This window comes from Ursus arctos, chromosome X, assembly GCF_023065955.2.
Source record: "Ursus arctos isolate Adak ecotype North America chromosome X, UrsArc2.0, whole genome shotgun sequence".
NCBI classification, from domain to species: Eukaryota; Metazoa; Chordata; class Mammalia; order Carnivora; family Ursidae; genus Ursus; species Ursus arctos.
The window spans coordinates 1,593,621-1,619,346 of record NC_079873.1 but is presented as its reverse complement, the minus strand read 5'-3'; the positions used below and the strand labels follow the sequence as shown (position 1 = coordinate 1,619,346).

At 45.1% G+C, this 25,726-nt stretch overlaps 1 protein-coding gene across 19 annotated transcripts in view; it reads right to left on the bottom strand.

The window, feature by feature from the left end:
- Positions 1-1,562: 1,562 nt before the first annotated feature.
- The window catches only part of LOC113240781 (glycogenin-2), a 35,895-nt gene continuing 11,731 nt past the window's right edge, over positions 1,563-25,726 (bottom strand). For 6 of the 19 annotated variants that reach the window (XM_057309450.1, XM_057309346.1, XM_057309393.1 and 3 more), the window contains exons 4-10: positions 22,406-22,580; positions 21,041-21,203; positions 20,015-20,141; positions 18,421-18,643; positions 17,058-17,189; positions 7,063-7,167; positions 1,563-5,969 (exon numbers count right to left, since the gene is read on the bottom strand). In XM_057309450.1, coding sequence (XP_057165433.1) covers positions 5,628-5,969; positions 7,063-7,167; positions 17,058-17,189; positions 18,421-18,643; positions 20,015-20,141; positions 21,041-21,203; positions 22,406-22,580 — 1,267 coding nt within the window. In that variant the 3' untranslated portion in view covers positions 1,563-5,627. Of the gene's footprint in view, positions 5,970-7,062; positions 7,168-12,970; positions 16,279-17,057; positions 17,190-18,420; positions 18,644-20,014; positions 20,142-21,040; positions 21,204-22,405; positions 22,581-25,726 lie in introns of those variants that run through there. The other 13 variants (XM_026478192.4, XM_026478191.4, XM_026478193.4 and 10 more) reach the window with 4 other exon arrangements.

Below are 25,726 nucleotides of genomic sequence, written 5' to 3'. Positions count from 1 at the left end.
TTTGAATAAGTACATGTCACAGTGCCTGCCATACAGAGAATTCAATAACCATGGGATGGACGGATGGATGGACGGATGGAAGGATGGATGGATGGATGAATAGAGGTATGATGGATGCATAAGTAGATGATGGATGGATGGATTGATGAGTAGTTGGGTGGAAGGACGGATAAATGGCTGGATGGGTGGGTGGATGGATGGATGGATGGATATATGAGTGGATGGACAGTTGGATGAACAGAAGTATGATGAGTGGATGAGTAGATAATGGATAGATGGATGATGAATGAATGGATGGGTGGGTGAGTGGTTGGTTGACTGGATGGATGAATAGGCAGATAGGTGGATGGATGATGGATGATAGATGAATAGGGGTGGATAATGGATGGATGAAAGGATGGGTGGATGGACGGATGTATGGATACATGGATGAAAAGAGGTATGATAGGTAGATAAGTGGATGGATGAGTGGGTGGGTGAGTGCTTGGATGAAAGGATGGGCTGATGGATGGATGGGTGGATGGATGGATGGATGGATGAAAGGGTGGGTGGATAAGTAAATGGAAGGATGGATGGATGGATGGATGGATGGATGGATGGATGGATGGATGAGTGACTGGAAGATGGATGGATGGATGGATGGATGTTTGGATGGATGGATGGATGGATGGATGGATGAAAGGGTGGGTGGATAAGTAGATGGAAGGATGGATGGATGGATGGATGGATGGATGGATGGATAGATGGATGGATGGATGTTTGGATGGATGGATGGATGGATGGATGGATGGATGGATGGATGGATGAGTGACTGGAAGATGGATGGATGGATGGATGGATGGATGAAAGGGTGGGTGGATAAGTAGATGGAAGGATGGATGGATGGATGGATGGATGGATGGATGGATGAGTGACTGGAAGATGGATGGATGGATGGATGGATGTTTGGATGGATGGATGGATGGATGGATGGATGAAAGGGTGGGTGGATAAGTAGATGGAAGGATGGATGGATGGATGGATGGATGGATGGATGGATAGATGGATGGATGGATGTTTGGATGGATGGATGGATGGATGGATGGATGGATGGATGGATGGATGAAAGGGTGGGTGGATAAGTAGATGGAAGGATGGATGGATGATGGATGGATGGATGGATGGATGGATGGATGTTTGGATGGATGGATGGATGGATGGATGGATGGATGAAAGGGTGGGTGGATAAGTAGATGGAAGGATGGATGGATGGATGGATGGATGGATGGATGGATGAGTGACTGGAAGATGGATGGATGGATAGATGGATTGAATGAATGAATGTGTGACATTGAAAAACAGTGCTGGGAAATGGGTACCTTCCCTAGAAAGACCTTAGGGAATTTCATACAGTGAGAAGTAAACAGTTCTACACATTTTAGTGCTACGAGCAATTCTGAAAAAAATAGTGATTTAAATTTACTGTAGGACAGACACTCACGTCCCTTCCCTCTGTTACATATAAAATATTATACTGATGGCTCAGAACACACACAAACACACACCAGAAGGGACACCATGTCGCTCTTTTAAAATTTTAATCAAAGTGCATCAGCATCCATTCAAATCAGAAGATACAGACCAGAATGCATAACAAAAGTCTGTATTGAACAGACACTTTAAGCCATTGAACCACTGTCCAGAAACAGGAATTCTCTTCCCCACAGAAGCTGAACCAGACTCAAAGATTTGTCACCTAGACTTCTTCTTCTCAAGTATGTCAGACCCAGGCTCCTGTTTTTCATAACCCAACACCACAGCACCCAGCACCCACGGTCTTTCCCCAGAACAAGTTTATAGTGTTACTCTAATGGTTCGTTACCATCCCAACTCAATCTCTGTAAGGCTATACCCATATGGTTGTCTTCACGCAGCTCTGGAAGCATCGAATGTATGATGTCCAGTCAAGACCGCAGACCATTAGCCACCCGCACGTAAAGGAAACCACCCCTCCGTAACTCACTTCTTGCAAAAGCTCACACCACAACTAACGTCACGCACTCCCCCAGATTCCCTTACCCAAGGGCTCAGCGGCTTGGCATGACGTACAATGTGGCCAAACGCACCCACCAAGTTCCAGCATAGCCATCACGCCGTGGTCCAAACCTGTCTGTACGAAACCCTTCGCTGTTCCACACTGTGTGCACGAAAAACAAAGCATTCTAACTCATAAGAAACCACATTTCCCTCTCTTGCACAGTGGCGCCCGTTTTTAATAATGCTGGTGGCCACGAGCAGTGACCCTGTGCGCCGTTCCAACACACTGCATGAATTCACAAAATTAGGATACTTCTGAAGATGAGGATTTCTCATAGAATAAAGCATCCAGTCTCATAAAACTGAGCATTCTCCCCAAAACAGCCATGTTGAAATGGTCTGGAGAACACGGTGACTCGACTCATTATTTAGGACTGAGGTAGTGATATCCAGCAGAGCGCGGTCCAGGGTGATGGACTGCAAACGGATCTGTCTCTACACAAAGAGCCTCTCCAGGCTCTGTCAGTGTGAGTGACGGGTCGTCAGAACCACCTGGAGTAAACCCCTGGTTCTTCCCAACCAGAAGACGCTCCGTCTCCCAAGCCAGCTAGAATCTCCCTTCCGCATTACCTCCGGCGTTTCCCAAACCGGGCATCCGCCAACGGCACTTGGCAGTCCCACTGGGTTTTGCAGAAGAGAAACCAGAGCTGTAGTGCTGCTCAGACGTGCTCCGTGAAGCCTACTGGAGAGTCACCCTCAAGATGTCTGAACATCTACCTAGTCCTCAAGGAAAGGACTTTCCAACGTCGAGGCTTCCTGAGGTCCTGAATACATATACCAGTATCATTAGCTTAGGGGCAGAAGAGAATCTGCAGTGACGTCTAACCTTACGTGGGGTAGCGATGGTAGCACCCGCCCAAGAGAGCAACCCGGAGCTCCCTGGAGCAGGACCAGAGAACATGAGCAAGGGTCTACCAGAAGTTTATCCCTGCTCCCGTTTGCTGAGAAGAACTGATGTCTCAGGGAAGCCGAGAAGGCATGGGTAGCTTGGATCAGCAGGGCACAGGGGGTAGGGGGGCTTTAAGCTGGGTTTTTTATGGTCTACCTTATTTTTGTGAGGCACTCAAGTTGGTCAGCCATAAATAGAGGCACATAGTTGGACACCTGTTCCCTTCGAAGGGCCTGGAGGAGATGTCCGCATTCACGGACCATGCAACAGAACACTGCCTAACCACATGCGACGGAATGGGACCCCTCGGGTTACTGCAGAAACCGGTCCAGCTTCTCCTGGATGCGGGCGAAGGCATCCTTCCCCATGTAATCGATGCGTCCCTCCTCCCATTTTCTCCTTTCTTCCTCGGGACTCAGCTCCTTGACCTTCTCTTCGATGGAAATCTCAAAAACAGACATGGCCAGGTCAACCTAGGGAGGACAAACACACAGGAGAAGGTTTTCGGAGCCATCACTGGCATAACACGGTATCCGGTTTAAGGACGAGTTCTACAAACGAACCTCCGTTCTTTTGAACAAAATACGTGGAGTTTAATATAATACTCTTCTAAGACGCTTTTCCTGGCCACATTGTGCGAAATCTTATATCACTGTACGTGTGCTCACCTTTTCATAAGAAGTGTTTTATTTTTTACCACTAAACCATTTTGCACACACACCTGTACCGATCTGATGGTTCCACCCACCCGAAACCTCAATGCTTTGTATCACCGTATATAATGAAACTACATGAAATCAAGAAAATTTCACCTTACATGAATAAAACCTATAGTAGTTTGGACAGCCCGCCAAAACCATTTAAATAATAACCCCAGTGGTTTTCTGTTTGCAAATGGCAGGGTTTTTATCTTCTTAAAGCCAAAATACGAGAGAATATATAAACACACACATGTGCAAACACACGCACGCACACGAACCTTTCGTTCGGCACTCAAATGGGTCAACAAACGTAGTAAATACATTTGCTTTAAAGATTTCTTCCCATGGATTAGAAAGAGAGGTCTAAAAATATGCATGTGCTGATAACACACACACACACACACACACGCACACACACGCACCCTACAGGTGACACTCAGCTGTTCCCCAGATGCTGTGTGTGTCAGTGAGATGATACCAGATGCCAGATGGTGAAATTAGAATTTCAAAGCCACTGGGCCTATGGGACTTTCTACTCTGATTATTTACAACAGTGCCTTTGAAGAGTTTGTACGGATAACGTTCTGTTTTCCACCCTTGTTCCCGTACATCGCATTCAAACATTGCCATCCTATTGGCCAAGGCAATAACAAGAGTTCAAAAACAATGATTTTCCGTGAGACCTTAGCCCTCCTTTCCTCTAAGAGCTTGGATTCGGGCTCAGTGCATGTCTGGGAGCGAAAACTTTCTGGAATGAACAGGACCCACAGCGCACACAGTACAGTATCGCCCGACAACCTTGGGTTGATGACACACGGTATCATACTGAACAGCGAGGGTTATCCACAGTAGAGACACATAGTGGAGGAGAAAGTCAGCGTGCCCCAGTTAAGCGTCCAAGTCATGGAGCGCCTCTTTCCTGGGCGCTCATGACGCTCCCTCCCCAGGAGCCATCCGCTGGGAGCAGCGCTGGTGGAAGGGCTGGCGGTAATCTGTACGAGCCAGGCACAATCACAGATTCCTCCCAACCGCTGCTGGGTCTAATCCCCACCCCCACCTCCCACTTTCCCAGGTGGGCACCCCCGTCTCCACCTCATGGATCAGAGAAGGTAATGAACTTGCCAACGGTTCAAAATGGTGCGTTTGGCATTTACGACTCTGACAAAGTAAGAGGGAGAAAAAGCGTACACGTTTTCTCCAGCAGTACATTCTAGTAAAGGCGTCGTGCAGACTAACGTAGGTATTATATAGATGACCATACTGCAAATGTTGTTATAAACTAAATATCGGTGTCCCTCCCAAATTCATACGAACCCCCATAGGATGGTATGAGGAGGGCGGGCCTTTGGCAGGTGCTTTGGTCATGACGCTGGAGCCCCCATGAATGGGATGAGTGTCCTTATAAAAGGGACCCCAGAGAGCTTCCTCGCCCCTTGCTCTGGGTGAAGACATGGCAACAAGATGCAGGTCTATGAACCAGGAAGCAGGTCTCACCTTGAGCTTGGACTTCCAGTCCCCAGAAGTGTGAGAAAAAAATGCACTATGTGCATAAGCCCCCTCCCCCCCAGGCTATCATATTCTGCTAACAGCCACTCAAACAGACACACGCTGCATACTAACTTATCAGACACCCAATGCTGGCTCTAGAGCCATATTAACTATTTCTTAAAGACCAAAAGGTGTCATTCAATCGCTGTTAGAAAAAAAAAAAAAATTTTTTTTTTGCAATTACTTTCTTTCAGCGTTTCCGCGGAAAGAAGGAAATTTAAGACAAGGACATCTGGAAGAGGAAGGAAAGCATGGCATGCTCCATTTGGCTCCAAACATTTACCCCCAGATTGTTTTTGCTTTTACCCTCTTCATTTGCGACAACAGCTCGCTGGGCAAGCGTTTCCCTGATCGCCCGCCGGACAGAAGAACAGCAAAGCCCCTGAACGTCAATTAACTTTTGCGAAGAGCGTTTAAAGAGAGAAAGGCCGTGATGAGTAAGGACGGGAAAGAAAGTGACCAAGCACCCCAGGCAAACGCGGGAAAGGAGAAAGACGCATCAGAAGCACCAAGAGAGGCAGGCAGAGTCTTATTTCAACCAAGTCAGGCCGGACATTGAGGTAGCGGTAGGTACGTGAGGACTGCGGCCCCCCGTGATAGTGGACGGCATCCAGCAGGAGTGCCAGACAGGACAATGAGGGTACCACCTCCAAAGCATCCTGAGGACTGGGGTCCCCGGTGACATCCAGAGGGGGCTCCTGGCTTGGTTCCAAGGTTTCCACAGGTGGGCCACCTTCTGCTTTATCCGCGAGCTGCTAGAAACATAACCATTCCATCGTTAGTCTGCGGACGGCTTCAGGCGACTACAGTTTCCACCACAAGGACAGAGAACTCTGCCGGGGGGCGGGGGGGATAAGATCAAAGGAACATGCCATGCCAAACGGCCCTTTCCGCAAAGACTAGAAAGGGGGGCTTCCCCACTTCCACCTTCTCCCCTGACACCCACCGTTTCTCACACAAGATGAGATGCTGCAAGTGTTTATGGAATGTACCAAAGCTAATTTTTCAGACAGGGATTCGATTACCATTCACCCCTGAATAACGTGGGGTTAGGTGTACTGACCCACACACAGTCAAAAATCCAAGTATAACTGTTGAGTCCCCCAAAACTGAACTACCAATAGCCTACTGTTGACCGAAAGCCTTAGCAATAACATAAAAAGTCGATCAACACATATCTTACACATTCTATATATCATAGCCTGTATTCTTACAATAAAGTAGGCTGGAGAAAAGAAAGTGTGATTAAGTCAATCACAAGATGTGAAAACACATTTATAGTACCATACTGTATTAATCGAAAAAACTCCACATGTAAGTGGACCCATGCAGTTCAACCCTGAGTCGCTCAAGGGTTGACGACAGTTTATACCAAATGCCCATGCACACACTTTACTAAGCTCGTGTCTCAACGAGCACAGCAGAGTCTGACCTCAATTTGCTGGTGATGCATGGTAGCAAAAGCCCAGATTCATGAGGGCAAATTTGCAGAAACGAGTAGGACTCATAATCCTACCATACTGATATTAAACATGGGTCCAAAATCCTACCAAAAAAAATTTTTTTAAAGGGAACATATATGTCATGGTGATGTTACACCTTTGCCATTTTTGATTCTCCCTGAAGGAAAATGGGCTAACCAAATGACTACCAGAAATCTGAACAGACACCCAGGTCCTGTATAGACTAATCACACATGTATTCAGGGTTGGGAAAACCGTTCAGAAGGATCACGGGATGAAGAAGAAAAGCATGGGGCATCTTCTTTGGTATTCGATAGACAAAGACAGGCCAAGAGAACAACAGTAGGAGCCGCGGATGTGCGTAAGGAGTATAAATGAGGTGTACCGAGGTGGTCTGGGTCCCTGAGGAGTCTGCACATTGGGGGGAGGGTGGCGACAATGGGTCACACCTCACTCCAGCGGATGTGTCAAGTTCAGGCCACCCTATTGTCTGTCATAAAGAAAGAAAGAAAAGAAAATTAGGATATCCGTCCTGCAAATGTCTGAAAACACCCAATCTATTTTGTTTGCCTCCACGACACAAAGGCAGCATGACAAGGAACAGGTGTGGGGCAGACGGTGCCAGGCTCACCAATTCCTGCGTCTGCTCCTTTGTCTTGGGCTCACGTGCCCCTGTCTTCTGTGTACCTAAGTGGAGCCACGTGACAGCTTCTCACTGACACCACTGAGATGCGATGTGACTCACTTCCACTGACGTGGGATACGCTTTTCCTACCTTCTTTACTCACAGGTCAGGTGAAGAGGAAGATCCCTCCAACCTGTTTCAACCGGGGTCTCACGAAGAAGCAAACCCCTACAGAAAGCAATTCGAGTGACTATTTTCTCAGTGCTTCTAAGGATGGTCCTTAGCTAAGATCATTCCAGGTGCAGAGGAGATAAAATAATGCATTGTGTGCGATGGCTGGCTTCAGCAGGACAGCCTAATTCTCTCTCAGAGAGCCACAGGGGACAAGGGACACCCTAGAAGAACTTGGACCACACCTACAGGAGGATCCTGGACCCCCTGGTGACTGCATGGAATCCAGCATGACTTTGCCACCACGGCTGACTGGGACATAGACATAGATTTTTACCTATTTGGGACTGATTGTCATACAGAAAGCCTAATCAATTCATGGTCAGGAAGCAAGCTTGAGCCCACAGGCTGGGGGCCATAAATGGTCCAAAGGCTTCTGCAAGACTAACCTAATCACTGTCTGCCAAAGAGGCTAGAGAACATTGACGCATTTCCCAATGGTCCCTGCAAACACACTGCAGAAATCATGTGGGCAGGCGGAGTTCTGCTTGTGATAGGAATATAATAAAGCACTGGCATCTTATTCCCCCTTGAGGCAACCAAGGGGCTGTAGGAAGAATCTGAGCAGTCTGGCAGTGCTATGAGGCTGAGGAACCCATAAATGATGAGGTATTCAGGAGGGACCTTCTGAACACCACAAGCCTTCACGAGGGACCACACTACAAGAAGGACCAGAAATAGAGCAGCTCTTACAAAACAGAAGCCCAATTTCACACCAGGTCAACCTCGCACAGGGTGTGGGCAAACCACCTCTATGAAAACTTCCCTCCGGGGGGGAAAAAAAAGCAATGCTCTCTGAATGATGATAATATGATTCAGAGCTCCCAGTGATCCCTGCAATTTTTTCACATGCAATGTGTTGTGTCATATCAAAAATCAACTAGCACAGAGGCAGACAAGACCAAATGAATGAAAAGCAAGAGGAAAAACAGAATCAAACCCCAAGAACAGATCCACATGAAATCCAGCTCTATGATTTATCAGACACGGACCATAACCAAGTGTAAGAAATACTTTAAATGAAATAAAGGGACAAGTTGGCGCATTTCCACAAAGTGTGGAAACGGTCCTATTAAATGTTGATGTTTATTGGGGTTAAAAACACAATCACTGCAAGGTCTTTACTAAGTGTTCAGGACGTGGGTTTAACAACTGATTAAATGCAACCAAAGAGAAGATCGGTTAACTGGAAAATAGGCCGGTAGAATGAAGCATGGATAGACAGGAGGAAAATTAAGAGAAGGGAGTCACAGATATAGCAAACATGGTAACAAGTCGTACTGAAGGTGTAATTAGGATTACAAGAGGACAGGAGAGTGGGGAGAGGGAAAGAGAGAAAGAGGGAGACCGAGAGAGCCAGAATGGGCAAAAGGAATACAGACTCAAGCTACTGAATTTGTAGAGAAAGTCAGAAGATTAACAGACAACATCGTCAAGATGCCCTTGTAAGAAGAACTCCCAAGTGAGAATTCTACATCCAGGAAAATATGGCCCCAAATGAAGGTTCAAGAAAGGAATTTTCAGATATACAAATGGAGGGAACTTTTCAGCATGAAGCCTGAATTAAAAGGAATAATAAACGCAGTTTTTTGGGGAGAAGACAAGTATTAACAGAAAGAATGAAATATGGAATGAGAATAAAATGATATAGCTAAGTGAACTTGGCCTGGGTAAAGTAGCTATTGAATTAAAATAGACAACAAGAGAACAACCGCGGAGGGAAATGAACAGTCTGAGAGCCTTCTGGAGTTCTTCTATTTCCCGGAAGTGGCGAAGTCCTAAATATATTACATTATGTCTAAGTTAGGAATGAGAATTGGAATCTCTGGGTAACCATTTAAAACATAATCAAAATAATGCAAAACTGATATGTAGAAGGAGGCTAAAATGGAATACCTAAAAATACATTAATCCAAAGACAGATCAAAAAGAGAGAAAAACACCTCTCAGACTGGTGATAATAAAGAGCGAACCAAGGGACAGATTGAAACATAAATATACCAGTTATGATATTACATGCCAACAAAGTACCCCAGTTAAAAGGGAAAAACTATTTGGATAAAAGGAAAACAAAACCTCATTCTGAACATCTTAAAGGGTTACACCGTAAACATAAGAACATAGAAAGGTTGACAGGAAAAAAGAAGAACAAGATACACCATGAAAGTACTAACCAAAACAAAGCAATAAACGTCAGTGGAAATATTTCATAACAATAGGAAGATGTGCCAGGAATATATAGTAACCTTAAATGTCTTGCTTTGCTAACAGCTTTTTTTTGAAGTATAATTTCCATACTATATGTTGGACTAAACTGTACACATTGGCAAATTTTGACACAATCAAGAGAGTAAACACATATCATCCCGAAAGTTTCCATAATCATCTCTCCCTCCTTTCTCCACCATCCCCAGGGAAACTCTCATCTTCTGTTTGTCACTGTACATTATTTAACATTTTCTAGAATTATACAGAAATGGAACCTCATGGTATGTTTTATCGTTTCTCTGGCTTCTTCGACTCGGGAGAATTATCCTTTGCAACTTTGCTGCCTGGATTGATAGTTCATTCCTCTTCACTACTGAGTAGGATTCCAGTGTATGGATGGACCACACTTTATCCTTTGACATGCTGATGGATGCTTGAGTCCTGTCCCGTTTTGAGCTATTACCAATCAATCTGCAGGGCACCTGGGGGGCTCAGTCAGTTGAGCGTCTGCCTTTAGCTCAGATCATGATCTCAGGGTCCTGGGATCAAGCCCCGAGTCAGGCTCCCTGCTCAGCAGGAAGCCTGCTTCTCCCACTGCCTGTCACTCCCCCTGCTTGTGTTCTCTCTCTCTCTCAAAAAAAATCTTAAAAAAAAAAACAAAACCCAAAACAACGCAATCTGCTATTTTCGTATGAACATATACATTCATTTTTCTTGAGTAAATACCTAAGAGTGGAATGGCTAGCTCACATGTTAGATGTATGAGCAACATTTAAAGAAATTACTGGACAGTTTTTCACTTGCAGATGATGTAATGGCGTGTGTAGAATAACCCAAAGAATCCAGGCACAATCTTAGTGTTTACAATGACACTATTTATCATGACCTCAAAACCCACCAAAAACCAGGAATAACTCTAGCAAAATGTATGCAAGGTCTTTACTAAAAAGTTTAACATACTGAAAGAAATTTAAGAAGATCTAAAAGTAGAAATATACTAAGTCCATTGAACGGAAGACTCAAACTTCGGTGATATTAATCCTTCTAAAACCCATCTATAGGGGCGCCTGGGTGGCGCAGTTGTTAAGAGTCTGCCTTAGGCTCAGGGCGTGATCCCAGCGTTCTGGGATCGAGCCCCACATCAGGCTCCTCTGCTAGGAGCCTGCTTCTTCCTCTCCCACTCCCCCTGCTTGTGTTCCCTCTCTTGCCAGCTGTCTCTGTCAAATAAGTAAATAAAATCTTTAAAAAAATAAAATAAAATAAATAAAACCCATCTATAGATTCAATGCAATCCCAGTCAAAATTCCAGAATATTTTGTTTTCTTTTGTTTTCCAAGACACTGCAAAGCTGATCTTAATACTCACATGGAAATTTAAAGGAGATTTAGAAGAGGCAGGGAAAGAAGAAAAAAGTTGAAGTACTTGCTTGACCCATAATGAGACTTATTTTAAAGCCATAGTAATTATGACAATTTCAGTGCAAGAAAAGGAAAAATAAAAGAATCGAGAATCTGGAAATAGACCCATCTACATATGGGCAAAGGAATCATGACAAAGGAGGCGGGAGATAATGGTGTTATTCATAACCTGTGCTGAGTTAATGATAGATCCCAATGTAACAGTAATGAATGTTGACTCCAAACTCATTCATTATCTAACATTCATTCCAAGTGGATTATACAGTTACCTATAAAAGACAGGAACAATAAAATTCTGTAAGACAACCAAGGTGATTATCTCCATGACCTTAGTTTAGGGACAGATTTCCTAGAGTAAACAAAACATAGGACCCATAAAGGAAATCTGAAAACCTGGCTACACTATAAACTTCTATCCTCGAAGGATGCCACGTGGGGACTGAAAGGGGAACAGAGTAGGAGAAAGTATTTATATCATCACTGAAAAAGAACTTGGCATCTGGACTATATACACATTGTTAAGACTCTAACTTAAAAAAAAAAAGAGGAAACACTGGAGGAAAAAAATGGTCAAAATATTGGAACGAGCATTTCCAAAAGAGTCAAAGCTTGATAAGCACCTAAGAATTGGTGCAAGTTAACTCAACATCATCTCAAACGTGTAAAGTAAAACCACAAGGAGATGCCCCACGTGCTCACTGGCACTTTGGAAGGTTGCTGAAGACAAAGAGCTACCGGGGCCCCTATATCCTGCTAGGGGTACAACCACTTGCAAAATCCTTGGCAGAATCTACTAACGCAAAAGGGTACACAGGCATGCCCTTTAATCTAGCGACCCCGCCATCAAGGATAACCTCTCCAAAACTGCTTAGCAAAGGCAACAAAACGCATGTATAAGGTTGCTCCTAGTAGAGTTACCTGCGTTACCCAAAATGGCAGTGTATCCACCAACACTAGAATTAATCAAAACATTACGTCTCACTACAATTTGATAATAGGCAGCCTACGAGAATGAACTATGGATTCACTCGGCAAGATGAATGGATCTCCTGAAGATGTCAAGTGAAAGAGACCAGACCGAAAAGCACGTACTGTGGGATCCCGTTTATAAGGAGCTCAAAAGCACTCACAGGTAAGTGGTATGAGTCAAGGTCAGGATAGCATTTCCTAGTGGGTAGGAGGGTGTAAGAGGTCTTTTCGGGTGAGCTTCTGGATCTGGATTGTGGCTATTTAGGTTTTTTTTTTTTCACTCTGAAAATGCATCAAGATGTATACGTATCATACGTGCCCTTTTTTTTACATGTATGTTATCCGTCAACAAAAAGTTTTATGAAAAAACAAAATAAAATGTTCTAAGAAACTACAATAAAAACAACCAATAACTTCAAAAAACTAAAGGGCATTCCAAATCTTTTCATTAACTACATTTCCCCACCCACGCTACTGGAGGACAAGACACTTGGCTGTGAAGACAGTAAATGGCAAATATTATTTCTCTAATACATTAATTTCTATGGGAAGAAAATTAGACATTCAGCTTTACTTTTGAAAATTGAAAATTGTCAATACTGTTGCCATCATTCGAAGGCTGCTATCTTCAATAAGGATCCCAAATTCAGGACCCAGCTCTTGTACGTTTACAGGAATTTATGAAAATAATCTTTTCTTTCTTTTTTAGACTGCGTTCCAGCTCCCCAAATTGTAGCCCCAAACTCAATTATTCAATACATGCCCGGTAGGTGGCAGCAATGCTGCATAATTAATTCCAAAATAAGGCACTACACCCCAGATACTGTGAAAGCCTCCCTTCCTTTTTTTGTTTTTGTTTCTATTTCAAGTTTTTATTTAAATTCTAGTTAGTTAACATATAGTGTAATATTCGTTTCAGGAGTAGAATTTAGTGATGCTTCCCTTCCTTATAAAAGGGTGAGGACTTCATCACTTTTAGAGACATTGTCCTCTTTAGTCAAGCCACCGAGATTTCTTCAAAAGTCAATCACCACAATGCATTATTCATGGGTGGTACGATGGAAAGGGGGGACACAGGGGGCGGGAATAGGGGATCAAAGAATGAAGCAGACACCCCGAAACACTCTTCTTTGTTTATACTCTTTTTATTCCAGCAAAGTGTTCAATGTGCCGTGGGCTGCCAACATAACTCCCCCAGCTGCTTAGGGTCAAGTCTGTATTTATGTATCAAAGTGGCTTCATTTCCACCTCCAGCTCTTTCTCCAGCAGCTGTCCATTCCTGAGCTCTTGTCTGGATCCGTGTCCTCCTCCCCGGGAAACATGATGCACGTAAGGGGTGCTCACAGTACTCTGCCTGGAGCCCCTTCTCCTCTGAGTGTCCAGGACAGAGAGGAGTGAGCTCAGTGGGACCTCAGATACCTGAGTACCCCCCTTTCCCTTGGATCCTCAGAGACGGCACCCTTCTGGTCATAATTACACATCAATAGACAAGAATGCCTATCCTCGTTGCCTCTGCATGCCTGGAGGACCCCTTCTTCCTCTGAGCACTTTAAAACCAAAGTTATATCTCCAGGTGGATCATTCTGTTCCCTCCTCTGGCTGCTTCCTTTGCAATCTGTAGATGCAGATCATTCATTGCATCTTTGGAGATGTTTTCGACGTCTGGGAGCGTGTAGGGGAGCTGGAGCCCGGCCAGTCCATTACAGCCACCAAGATGAGAGATCGGAGTTCCACAGTTACTCGTGAGGACTAGTTAAATACCCTGAACTGCACACATTCAACCCACCTGGGGAGTCATCTCCCCTCTACCGACCCCTGGCCTTGGGCTCAGACTCCACTGAGTGCAGCAAGACGGTAGCCCCAGGTCCCATCTATAGACCCCAGTCCCTGTAGGGACACAAGAAGGGCTTTCATTTTCAATGACATTGCTCCTTTTGTATGAGGACTTGTTCTGAACCCACTTTTCTCCAATTTTGGGATCTTTTCCCACCCTCCTCCTTTCCCCAATATTGCCCCTTAAGGATGGGGTAGGGTTTGGGGACACAGCAAACTTGCCCAAGTGGCACCACAATCTTCTGCCGTGGATGGAGCCAGTTGTCCCCGTGTCTGGGCTGTTGGTGGCGGACTTGTGCGCTTTAGCTGCCGGTGTCCAGCTCAGCAGGCATCGAGGGAACACCATCCTGAGATGGAGATTCTTTCCATCGGCTTTGCCCAGAAGCCCTGGTCCCTCTTGCAGGAAGAGCTCCCCTGGGCCTGGCTCTGCTGGCTTGGATTGAAACACCGCTTGTAAACACTCAGACGCAAAGACAATATCTGTTGTCTATGTCAGATCTTCACCAACAATTACGAAGCCAAAACTAAGGTATGAAGTTAAAACCAAGAAAACCCACAGCAATCAAGGAAATTGAAATTAATGAACCAAATGTGGAGAAGACAGTTCTAATGAAACCGAAGTGCTCGTTGCAGTGTGAATGTGGTTCCGGTTCTTCTGAGATGGGCATAGCGTGGGCCGCGGGCTGCAAGCCTTCTAGCGTTTCTGCAAAATCTCTGTCTGTACTGCGCTCCTTGATTTTCAGGACTGGTGACAACCCACGGGGTCCCACGAGCAGCTGAAGGATCCGGAACCCACAGTTGCTTCTAAAACAGGAGGGCGGTCCTTGGGAATGGAGTGGTGTCCACGTGATGGAGAAGAGGCTTTTATCAATGATTTGAGGTCATCCTTTTAAGTGATGATCCTTGGGTCCCAGCTAGAAAACAGCTAATACACACTATCAAATGATAGAACACGATTACAATGAGATCATCGGGATTTAGAAAGAGGGTTGTGGATGAGTCAGCACTCTCCGGAGAAACAGAACCAATAGGACTTACAGATTTACAGGGATGTATTATGAGAGACCAGCTTGTACAATGATGAAGGCTGAGAAGAGTTCCAGTCGATCTTCTGCAAGACGGAAGCCGAGGAAAGCAAGTAGTGATACTCAGTTGGGTCCAAAGACCGGAGAAGCAGGAACGCTCATGCCAAGTCCCAGCTGCCACCGAGTAAGTCTGCCCTTCCTCTACTTTTTGTTCGATTCAAGCCCTCCATGGGTTCGGATGCAGCCCACCCACCTTGTGGAGGGGGATCTTCTTTATTCCACCTACCCATTCAAACACTCATGACTTCCTGAAACACCCACACAGACACACCCAGAAATGACATTTTACCAGCTATCTGGGGGTCCCGTAGCCCAGCCACGCTGAAGGATTAAAATCAGCCATCATGGTGGAGAAAGGGTTTTTCTGAGCAATGCTTCACTGAGTCCAAGTGTCTGCTCAACATTTGGTGGGAATGCTCAATTTCCTTAAAGATCTTTTTACAGGCGTGGCTCCTGGGGACAGAACAGGGAGCAGTTGTACACGCAGTGTAAGAGCTTAACACACTGATTCTTCACATTCCTGCAACAAGCAGATGCCTTTACTGAACTCACATGTGGCACTTCCTGGGGCCACATCCAGACTGTGGTGGGCTCAGTGTACCATCAGGAGAAATGAGAAACCGGGAAATGCTCCCTTTCTACTACCACTGTTTTTACTGTACAAACCGGAGGGTCTTTTCAATTTGTTTCGGTTGATGTGAAATTCAAACTCAAAGGCTATTAACAACTTGACAATGTAATTTGTTCCAAATTATAATAAAGAATCGAGTGCTGTCCACAGACACGTTTGCTAAAATTTAAACATCGATTGCTCCCAATCAATGAGACACAGTTCTCCCAAACCCGTGTGAAGCACACAGAAAAATACGACGTCCCATGACCCACTCCTGAGATCCATCCCCAGCCACAACGACAAACTCCTAATAATTCTGGTGAGAAGTGAAGGGAATAAAAATGCCTTTCAATGTGAGGATTCAAATTCAGAGATCTTTAAACACTGGACATTATTCCAATGTATTTGCTTAGAAATCGGGGATGGAGAAACTACAGCCTCATTTGGTGTTACCCCTCTGCAGATCAGATGCGATACTCTTTTTCTTCTCCAAGGACGGGAATTCAGCAGGCCCAGCCTCAGTAGAAATGAGCACATGGGTCAACATTCGTCTCCAAGTCATATTCGCATCAGGGGCGTGGCAAAAGCTCTCCGGACGTAGCACCACGTGACTTGGCAGCTGGGTTCAAGGGAGATGCAAGCAACACCTTTTGAACATTAAAGTTTGGGGACCCCGCAATATCAGGATGAGACCCAATACCTGTTCTCAGGGTGTGTCTTAGCTTCCTGTAGCTGCTGTGACAAATGCCCACATTTGTTGCCTATTTGGGTGACTTCAAACAACGCAGACTGACCACCTTGCAGTTCTGGAGGTCAGAGGTCCAACATGGGGGTCACTGGGCTGAAGTCAAGGTGTGCACAGGGGTGAGTTCCTTCCGGCGGCTTCTGCAGACAGTCCATCTCCTGGCCTTTTCCCACTTCTTGAGGCCCCTGCAGCCCTGGCTTGTGGCCACATTCCCCCAACACCAGCAGAACTAGCGTCTCCCCATCTCTGTCTGGCCTCTTCTTCTACGTCACATTCTATCAGCGAATCTCCCTCTGCCTCCCCCATAAGAGGACCCTGGTGACCACACAGAGCCCACCTAAAAAACCCAGTATCATTCCTTGGAGGTCCTCAACCTGACCACACCTGCCAAGACCCTATTTCTAGATAAGGTAACATGTTTAGGTTCCCAGAATTAGGACGTGCACATGTTGGTGGGATGTACCCCACAGGTCATGGTGCAATGATCTATATGAACACAGGAGCCCCTCGAAGCCAGAGCAGACTGCAGATGGGGCCATGCCCTCTCCCTCCCCGGGAGCCCCGGGAGCAGGCTCTCAGCTCTGTCTCCTTGCGGAGCCAGCGTCTGATTCTCTGATTCTCCAGGCACACCTGTGTGGAGGCCGGGTACTTACGTCTTCCGAATGGCATCCCTTGGGTGAGGGTGGGGTGTCATCCGTGACCACAGTCTGCTCTGAAGGGCCCTCAGCAGGCCAAGGCTGGCTGGACCCCACCGCTGGTTTTGTACACGGCTCCCCGATGTCAGCCTGCAGAAAGATGGATGCACTTGTTAAGTCCTCCTTACATCTTTTTAACTCTCTGGCTGCCCTGGGGACCCCAGGACCCATCCCGTCCTCTGTATGGCCAGAGCTCCTGAACCCTATCATCTGCACTCAATAAACAGAAGCCTGCCCACGAAAGCACACAGACTTATAAACAACCTATCCATGTTCTGAGCTGGCCGTGCACAGAGCCTGGCGCTCTGGAAACAAGAGGAAGCAGTCCCACACCCCTGGTCCGACACAGAGAGCCCCCAGGGCCGTAGGCCTCCTGTCCACGTGACAACTCACAAGGTAAGCTCTGATAAAACAGGTGACAGGTGGTCCTCCAGGAAGCTGCCACCATTCTGGTGAGAACCACCACACAGCACACATCTCCTAGACTGCTCTCAATGCCTTATTTCCCAGAACTGCCTGACTCTACGTCTTCATTTCCTTCCCATACAACCTGATGCCTAGCGAACCACCCAGCAGAACATAAGTGGTAACACAAACACACATAAACTCTTACTCCCTCGTGAGAAACGATGGGAGAAACGTAGTCCTTCCAAAGAGAAGCACCACCTAATTCCACCCAACAAAAACCGTGGCCAAGACCAAAGTATGGATTCTCTTCCATTTCCCATCAATGCAGTGGCTGGTGATTGACCGTACGGTACTCAGACACGTCCTGGTAAACAATGATCAGGTCACGAAGTTTTCTGGAACCGAATTTCAAGAGGTCGTTTGCACGGCAGGTGTTATCCATAGTAGACTAACTACACAAATGTGAGTATTTAGAGCACGAAGGGTTACCATTACATTTATAAAAAAGTCAAATCGGTATCCATCAGGAGTTTCAAAAATCCTCTTCAGCAAAGCCCTTCAAGAGCTACTTGAATTGATGATGTAAATTGGCAAGCGTCTCCCTGAACAACACGGTAATCAACCATCCGCAGCCACTTAGCTACGAGTGGCTCTTTCCCTGATGAAGGCGGTTAACCGAAATAATTTATGCACCAACCCTCTAAATCACGGCCACATTTTGGCTAGTTAAACATTCATGATTTTGAGCCAGAAAGAAACAAACCAGGGCGTCTCTATCTTTGGCGTCCTTTACGAAACCCAGCACGTAGAAACAGAAGGGAGCATGTCTGGAAAGGACACCGGGTATCGATTCGATCACGCAGAGTGTATACCCATCCTCAGCTCCCGCTTCTAGAGGGTGTCACCCGCTTACGGAGTGTCCTGGAGACATGCGCTCTTCCTCATCCCGGAAGTTGCTGTAAAGAGGCAGGACGCTGTGCTGGTAGATTTTCCACCAGAGGTTAAGGAAGGACGTCTGGTGCTGGTTGGCCAACCCGGAGCCCTCCTCCAACACCGAGCCCGTCTGTGGGTTGTATTTGTAGTTCCATGGCTTCGAGGGCCCCAAAAAGTGGACTACCTTTACGCTTGAACCAAATCTAAGGAAGAAACACAAAGCATCCTACTTTCCACTTGGAAGGGATCACACACGCGCGGAAATTCCCCACAACCACAAGACGTGTCAAACACAGCAGCACACGAACACTTGTCTCAACCCTGCTATGGGGGCCTGCGGTTATTTTCCCTAAAGATAATTTTTTTAAACAATCCACGTTTATAGTATTTCGTTTTCTGTCTACCAAGAAACATAATCATAACCCAGTGGGGGAATTCCCTCAAACTAGAAGAATACATTAAGAGTCTTACAAAGATAGATGGTAGGGTAGGTATCCCAAAACATCTCTTTGAAACAACAGGGACCAAAAAAAAAACACACCCCAAAAAACAAAAACCACCACTTTTAGAGTAGACAACGCAAGCTGAAAACAAGAAAATTGGCTTCTCTTTACAAGATTGGAAATTTTCTCCTTTCTACCTTTTTAAGCATTTTTTCCCCATAATCATCTTCCCATGAAATTTTAGCACTACATTTGCACCATATATCCACGTTCTGTACGTACATCTCTGCTTTATACATTAAAATGAATAGGATGTTTTCACTCCCCGAGGACCCATTCCTGCTCCTTAGAGGCAACGTGTTGTTTGTTAAAAATGTATGCTCTAGAATTACTCTTTCCCTACATTCTGCTCAGATTTTCCACTTTTGTTTATAACAACGTCACGCACCGCAGCGAATCTCAAATATTTTGGTCCTAGGATTTCCTGACTTTCTTAAAACACACGGAGGACCAAGAGCTGAGCTTTGTTCACGTGGATTCTACCTGTCCATATTTATCGAACCGGACAACAAAACAGAAATCCCAAAATGGATGTAATCAATTCGTTAGAAATCAATCAACCCTCGAGATGTGGATGTTCATTTCCTACTTTTTCATGAGAAATAACTGTACTTTCAAAACACAATGGTCGAAAGAATGACTTTGACGATCACAAGAGGAGCCAGCTGCTTTCTCATGTCTGGGTCTCCGTTCAGTGCGTTGTTTTGTTTTTTTTAGTGCATGGTTTAATCATGTCATGGAGTTTCTGTAAAATCCCCCTGTATACTTACAAAAAAAAAATGAGAAGAAAAAATAACATCTTAGAAGAATTATTCTTTTAAGTCGTTCTGACTTCAGAACGACTTCCGAAGAACTGTGGGGGAACCCCTGGGGGGTTCCTTAGAACACACTTTGGGAACCACCACCATTCAGACTTGTTGCCTTGACTACCTATAATTTGAAGCAACAGGCAAACGGAGGGATGATCTACGTTTTTTTTCCTCCCCAAATGCCAAAAGCTGATAAAGATTCTAGAGACAGGGCTGCCGGAGGGCAGCAGACGTAGAAGGATCTAGAAAGTGGAGAACTTACCGTTTGAACGCGGGGCTATAGGTGTACGCCGTGTTACTGCTCAAGTTATAGATGAACGGTAAGTGCTTGTGGATGTCTGCCGTGGACCAGCTACTGAAGAAGCTGTTCAATAAGCCTTGATCTGCCCCTAAACGGTGAACGTACACTCCAGGAGGTTAATCACGGATGGTACATGTGAATTCGAAGAATTCAAGATGTGTTTGAAGGGCTTAACACGCACACCTGCACGCGGGGTCCCATTATGTCCTCTCTGCCCACGACAATATGACCGCTTGTCTCAAAAAGGATGGATCGCCCATACCATTCATTTTAACAGCGCGTATTCTCTCCAAAATCCTCCACCCATAACCCAAACCATTGATAACAAACCCTTGTATTGTCCCCCAAATTCTCCACGCCTACCGCAAGGAATTGTATCCAACATCCACAGTGCTCTAACTCCTCGTCCTTACCCATAGATGATTCTTCCCCAGTCTACTCTTTTATGTGACAACAATCCTAGCATTTTCCCCATCTATTAATGCCCATTCAAGTCAGACACCAGCTTCTCATTACTTACTTGAGTTGTTCCCTTTATTCTATATCAGGGCCTGGCCAACAGACGTTTGTATCCATTTTTGTAAATAAAGTTTTATTGGAACACAGCCATGTTCATGTAAGTATTGTCATTTCACTCTACAACTGCAGGGTTAAATATTTGCAGCAGAGATCATATGGCCCGTGATGCTGAAAAAAATCTATTATCTGGTCTTCAGAGAAAGGTTTGCCTATGCATTTCTGTATGATCAGGATTGGGGAACCCTTCTTCCTACTCACTAAGGATATTTTCTTCAATGGTTTTCTCTGTTGCGTGTTTACTTACTAAATTCACTTATTCCTATCATCCTGTCTGGCCACATTCTTCCACTGCTTCTTTAACTGTCTTTGCCATTCACGTATCTGGGGGGAAATGAGGATGAGGCAGGGGTACGGGTCCCAGAAACAGCCCCATCCTCTTCCACCCACTTCCGGCTTCCCGTCACTCACCATCAAAGCTGCCGTGGTCAGTGGCATGCTGCAGCAAGAGGCCATGGGTCTCCAGAGACGGTTGGAAGACAAATACACCACTGTTGAAGCAGTCCGGCCATCCGGGATCGGGGGCTGCAGAAAACTCTGTCCTATCAAACAGCTCATCGATATTGGATAGCACCTGGCAAAGCAGAGCATGGGACCTGTAGCAAGACTTCTCTTACGTCTGGGACGCAGGTGACAAATGCAGCAGAAACGTGAGGATGCTCAATGTCTAGTGATTGGAAACTCCTGCCCATTTTTTAAAAGATTTTATGTATTTATTTGACAAAAAGAGAGTGAGCACAAGCAGGGGGAGTGAGAAAGGAAGAAGCAGACTCCCCATTGAGTGTGGAGCCCTGGTGCGGGACTCGATTCCAGGACCCTGAGATCATAATCTGAGACAAAGGGAGATGCTTAACAGACTGAGCCACCCCGATTTTTGGACTGACTCTTATTTTCGGTTTACATTCAAAAGAGAAGAGTGTGTAAGATTGCTCTCCGGTTTATTTCAAGTGACTGAAGTAACACCGCGTCTGAAACTAAATTATTTTCTCAAGGTTCTTAAAATCCTCTATGGAACTCGCCTGACTGTGTATCCTCTTTAATCTAGCAAATGTGACCAAGAAAACTCTGAAAACACGTGAAGGGAGAGGTTTGCAAGTCAATACAATGTCATCAGTCGCCTTCCAGAACTTGCCTACTGATTACAGACGCCTCTGACACCCACTGCCTTTCTAAAGTGTAATCTGTTTGGAAAAAAGGACACAAGTCTCTGATTGTGTTATTGGTCTTATTTTCCTCTGCACCTGTCCATGTTCCTACCCTGTTGCTTTGGCACAACTGAGACAAACTAGAATGGATGCCAACACCCAAACTTCATTTTACATTTCAACTTTCCCGTGGCTGTTTTTGAAAGTAGTCATCATAGGCTCCTACACGGCAGGTCTAGCCCGAAATGACAAGTGGAGGATGCTAGCCACAGCCTAAGAAGCCAGGTGTGCCGGTCCAGCCCGAACGATGTCATTCAAGGTGCAATCAAGGCAAAATATTTTTTCTCATTATTCTGTTTTGTGTCGATGAAATCATGCATTATAAAGCCCTCCTAGGGAAGGAGCATGCTTTCAAGTCCGTTAGTGTCCTGGGCACGGTTATTGGAGTGCAAACACTGTGTTATACCTGATTTTCATGCACTGAATGTCAATGCTGGTGACAGAGATGCACGTTATTTGCTGGGAATCCACCTGTAAGAATTAGCAGCCTCCGTAAACAGGGAACGGCATTGTCTCTGAGGGGTTCCTTATCAAGTGGAGTGTCTGGTCCTCATTCTTCCCCTGTACTCACCAGAGTATCTGCATCCAGGAAGACACACTTGCTGTAATGGGTGAGGGTCCAACAGTGGAGCTTGGTGAGGGTGACCCCAAGCTCCGGCCTCTTCAGAAAGGCCAGGTGGATGTAGTCTGCACTGTCAATCAGGTTCACCTCGATTACCTCATCAAAAACCTTCGAGAGGATAACCCTGGAAAAGACACACGCCAGGTACTAGGAGAGCAAGGGAACACTCAACACAGGACATGCTACCCCTTCAAGATGACACCCCTTTGCTACTCACACACATGAAACACAGATCTAAAACCCTATCAAATTCACCACAATCTTCATGTTCAGGCTTTATTTTTCCCAGGGAGCTTTGCACACTGTCCACTCATGCTTAAACCTTATGCAAACTTGAAAAACTTTACAACTGTACACAATTGTCTTAGGTAGACTGATTCCACTATCCCTTAGGAAGATACTTCTCTTTGAAAAATGCACGGGCCATGGGAATGAATGCTGAGCAGGGAGAAACTGACAGATGTCCACTACAATCTCGATCAGTTTTTGTCTTATGTATTCAAAACCTACATTGTTAGTTGCATACAAGTTCAAGACTCAAATTCTGAAAGACTGTACTTTTTATCAAAATGAAATTTTCCTCTAGTCCATTAATTTTTTTATTTTTGCTTAAATTCTACTTCATCATAGGCTGGATTTTCTTGCAATGATGAAAAATTAAGGAGGAGCCAAAAAAAGATGGGGGAATGTCAAAAGGATATCAGGAGCCAATCAAATTTGAATAAGAAAACAAATAACAAACCTAAAGTATACAATGAATATTCATGGATCCATACTAATATCATAATTGAAAAATAAGTAAATGGGGAAGAAGGAGCAGCAATTCGCTATAGAAGAATTCCAAATACTAAATGCATCAGGAACAAGGGAAATAGAAAATCACAGTTAGGCTAATACCACAGTAATAATTATTGCTGACAAGATCCATCGGTAGAGGCTAAAATCAATGGGTAAAGGTTTTGAGAAGAAATAGCATGTTTTCATAGGCTGAAGTATCTCCTCCAAGATACAAGCTTTTATGTATTTGGAACATCTTTAATTTGCGTTCAAATTGCACTAATTTGGCTGAATACAGAAATCTCATTCCAAAATTACTTTGCCCCCATGGGAGGATGGCAGGGTGAAACAGATGACGCGATTAAGAGGTTCAAACTTCCCATATAAAGTGAGTAAGTCACAGAGATGAAGAGTAGAGCATAGGGAATGTAGTCAATAATACCGTCATAACTTTGTACAGTGACCATACTCACTGTGGTGAGCATTCTGCAATGTCGAACACCGTGCTGTACATGTGAAACTAACGTAATACTCTACGTCAGTATACTTTAGAAGACACACACACATGAAATTACTTTGCTCTAGAACATATGAGACATCAGCTCTCTCAACCTGACGACCTTTCTCGGTTCTTGGTGGTCTGTAACGCCACCCCTCGGGATCAACATCGTTCATTCTGCTCAACGCTCACGGGGCATTCTCAGAGCTGAAATAGGAGAGGAGTTATTTCCTACAATCTGTTCTCTCTTTTGCTCCATTTGAAACTTCCATTATTAGGCAGATGTTGGTGCTTCCGGGGTCTATCTGTACCGGCTCGTACCTTACATTTTTCGGTGCTTTTTTATCGAACGGTATTGAAAGTACCTACGTCTCTGAGAAAGTACTATCTCATCGCCAAGTTTCCCTTGCTTTTAACCCAGTTATTTATGGAATTTATGGCATCCTTAGGGTTGTATAAAGATCCAGGAGCAGGGGGAGTGGAGGGCAAAAGAAATATCACTCCATGTTGCTACAAATAGACTGTGATGTATGTCCTTAAATTCCTTTGTTCAGCTCTGCCTGTTTTCTCAAAATAAGTGCCTGGGCTCAGAATGAAGTTTCAAGACAATTTGTTTGAAGCTTTCTGCAGAAACATTACCCCACTGTGCACTTGGACCACACAGCCTGGAAGAGCAGAGTGGTGGTCCTCATACCCACACCCTCGGTCACGTTTGGTCACCTGTCACTGTTTGTCACTGGACCACAGGGCACTGTTCCTCAGCCCTCCCAATGACTGCAAAGTATGTAATGCGTCCTATAAAAGCTAACTGGTTGTGTAATACTGAACCTTCCCAGGATTTCTGGATGTTTCTGAATTATTTTACAGTTCTCCTTAAGTGGACCAAGAGACTGAAGAAAGTCAGTGTTGGCAGCTTTTACCAACCCTGAGCAAACAGGAATGGAGGACAGGATCATGTGTTCTTCTGGGGTCTTTTTGGCTTTATCAGGACAGTTCTATAAAAAAAAAAAAAAAAAATGACTGCCCCAATCACTAGGGGGACTGATGGGCCAGCAGGCAACCAAGAAAGACCCCATGTTTCCTGTCTTGGTTCCAAACAAGCCACATGAGGACGTGTGTCTATGTCGGGGTCAGTGTTCCCAGCTCTGCATCTGCGAGAGCCTCCGGTCTGACTCTGAAAGTCAGGGGTCTGGACACAGGGGAAAGTGTTTCTCTCTGGGAGCCGAAGAGCTCATTTTTGGCAAGAGGAAGTGCACTTTATGTATCAATTAAGTTGAAACACTTTTGAGAGAATGGGTTATAGCCAATTTGCTTCTAGTCTAATGACGTCACCTGATGTCAAAGATGAAAGTCTGCCCCCCAAAACACCAACATTTACAAAGACAGTTGCCAACCTAGCTGGTCATAAATATCCCCCGTAGACGTACTGATGGTTCATACCCTCCACCATTGCTACGTTTGTCTGTCCGTTTGTGGAGCCTGGTTGGAAGACTTCTTGAATATTATATAGATAACAAGCCTCCTCCCCACTGTAGATTTTGTAAATGTGTTCCTTAGTTTCTTTGTTTGATCTTTTACTTTTACACATACTATTTCTGACCTGTAGAGGTCCTGGTGTCCTCTCTTGCTTTAATTTAAGATGGCTTTCCCCACGTTCAGATGAGTGAAACATCCATTCATGTTAGTATCTGGAGACATTTTTCTGCAGATTGTGGGTTGTGAGCGGTGATCCTACCAGCATACGGCAGGTGGAAACCAGGGACCCTGTTACACACCCTCCAGTGCCCAGGACTCCCCAACTCAGAGAGCCATCCAACCCCACATGTCAGTAGTGCCCAGGCTGAGACACCCTGATCTACTGACTTCTAAGATTTCTCTGTGCTTTAAAAACTTTACCTTTACACTCCCAATCTACTTGAATTCATCTTAGTACACATTTAGCGTTATATTCAAAGGACCACATCACTGCCTTTCTCTGATAGATGGATGGGCTG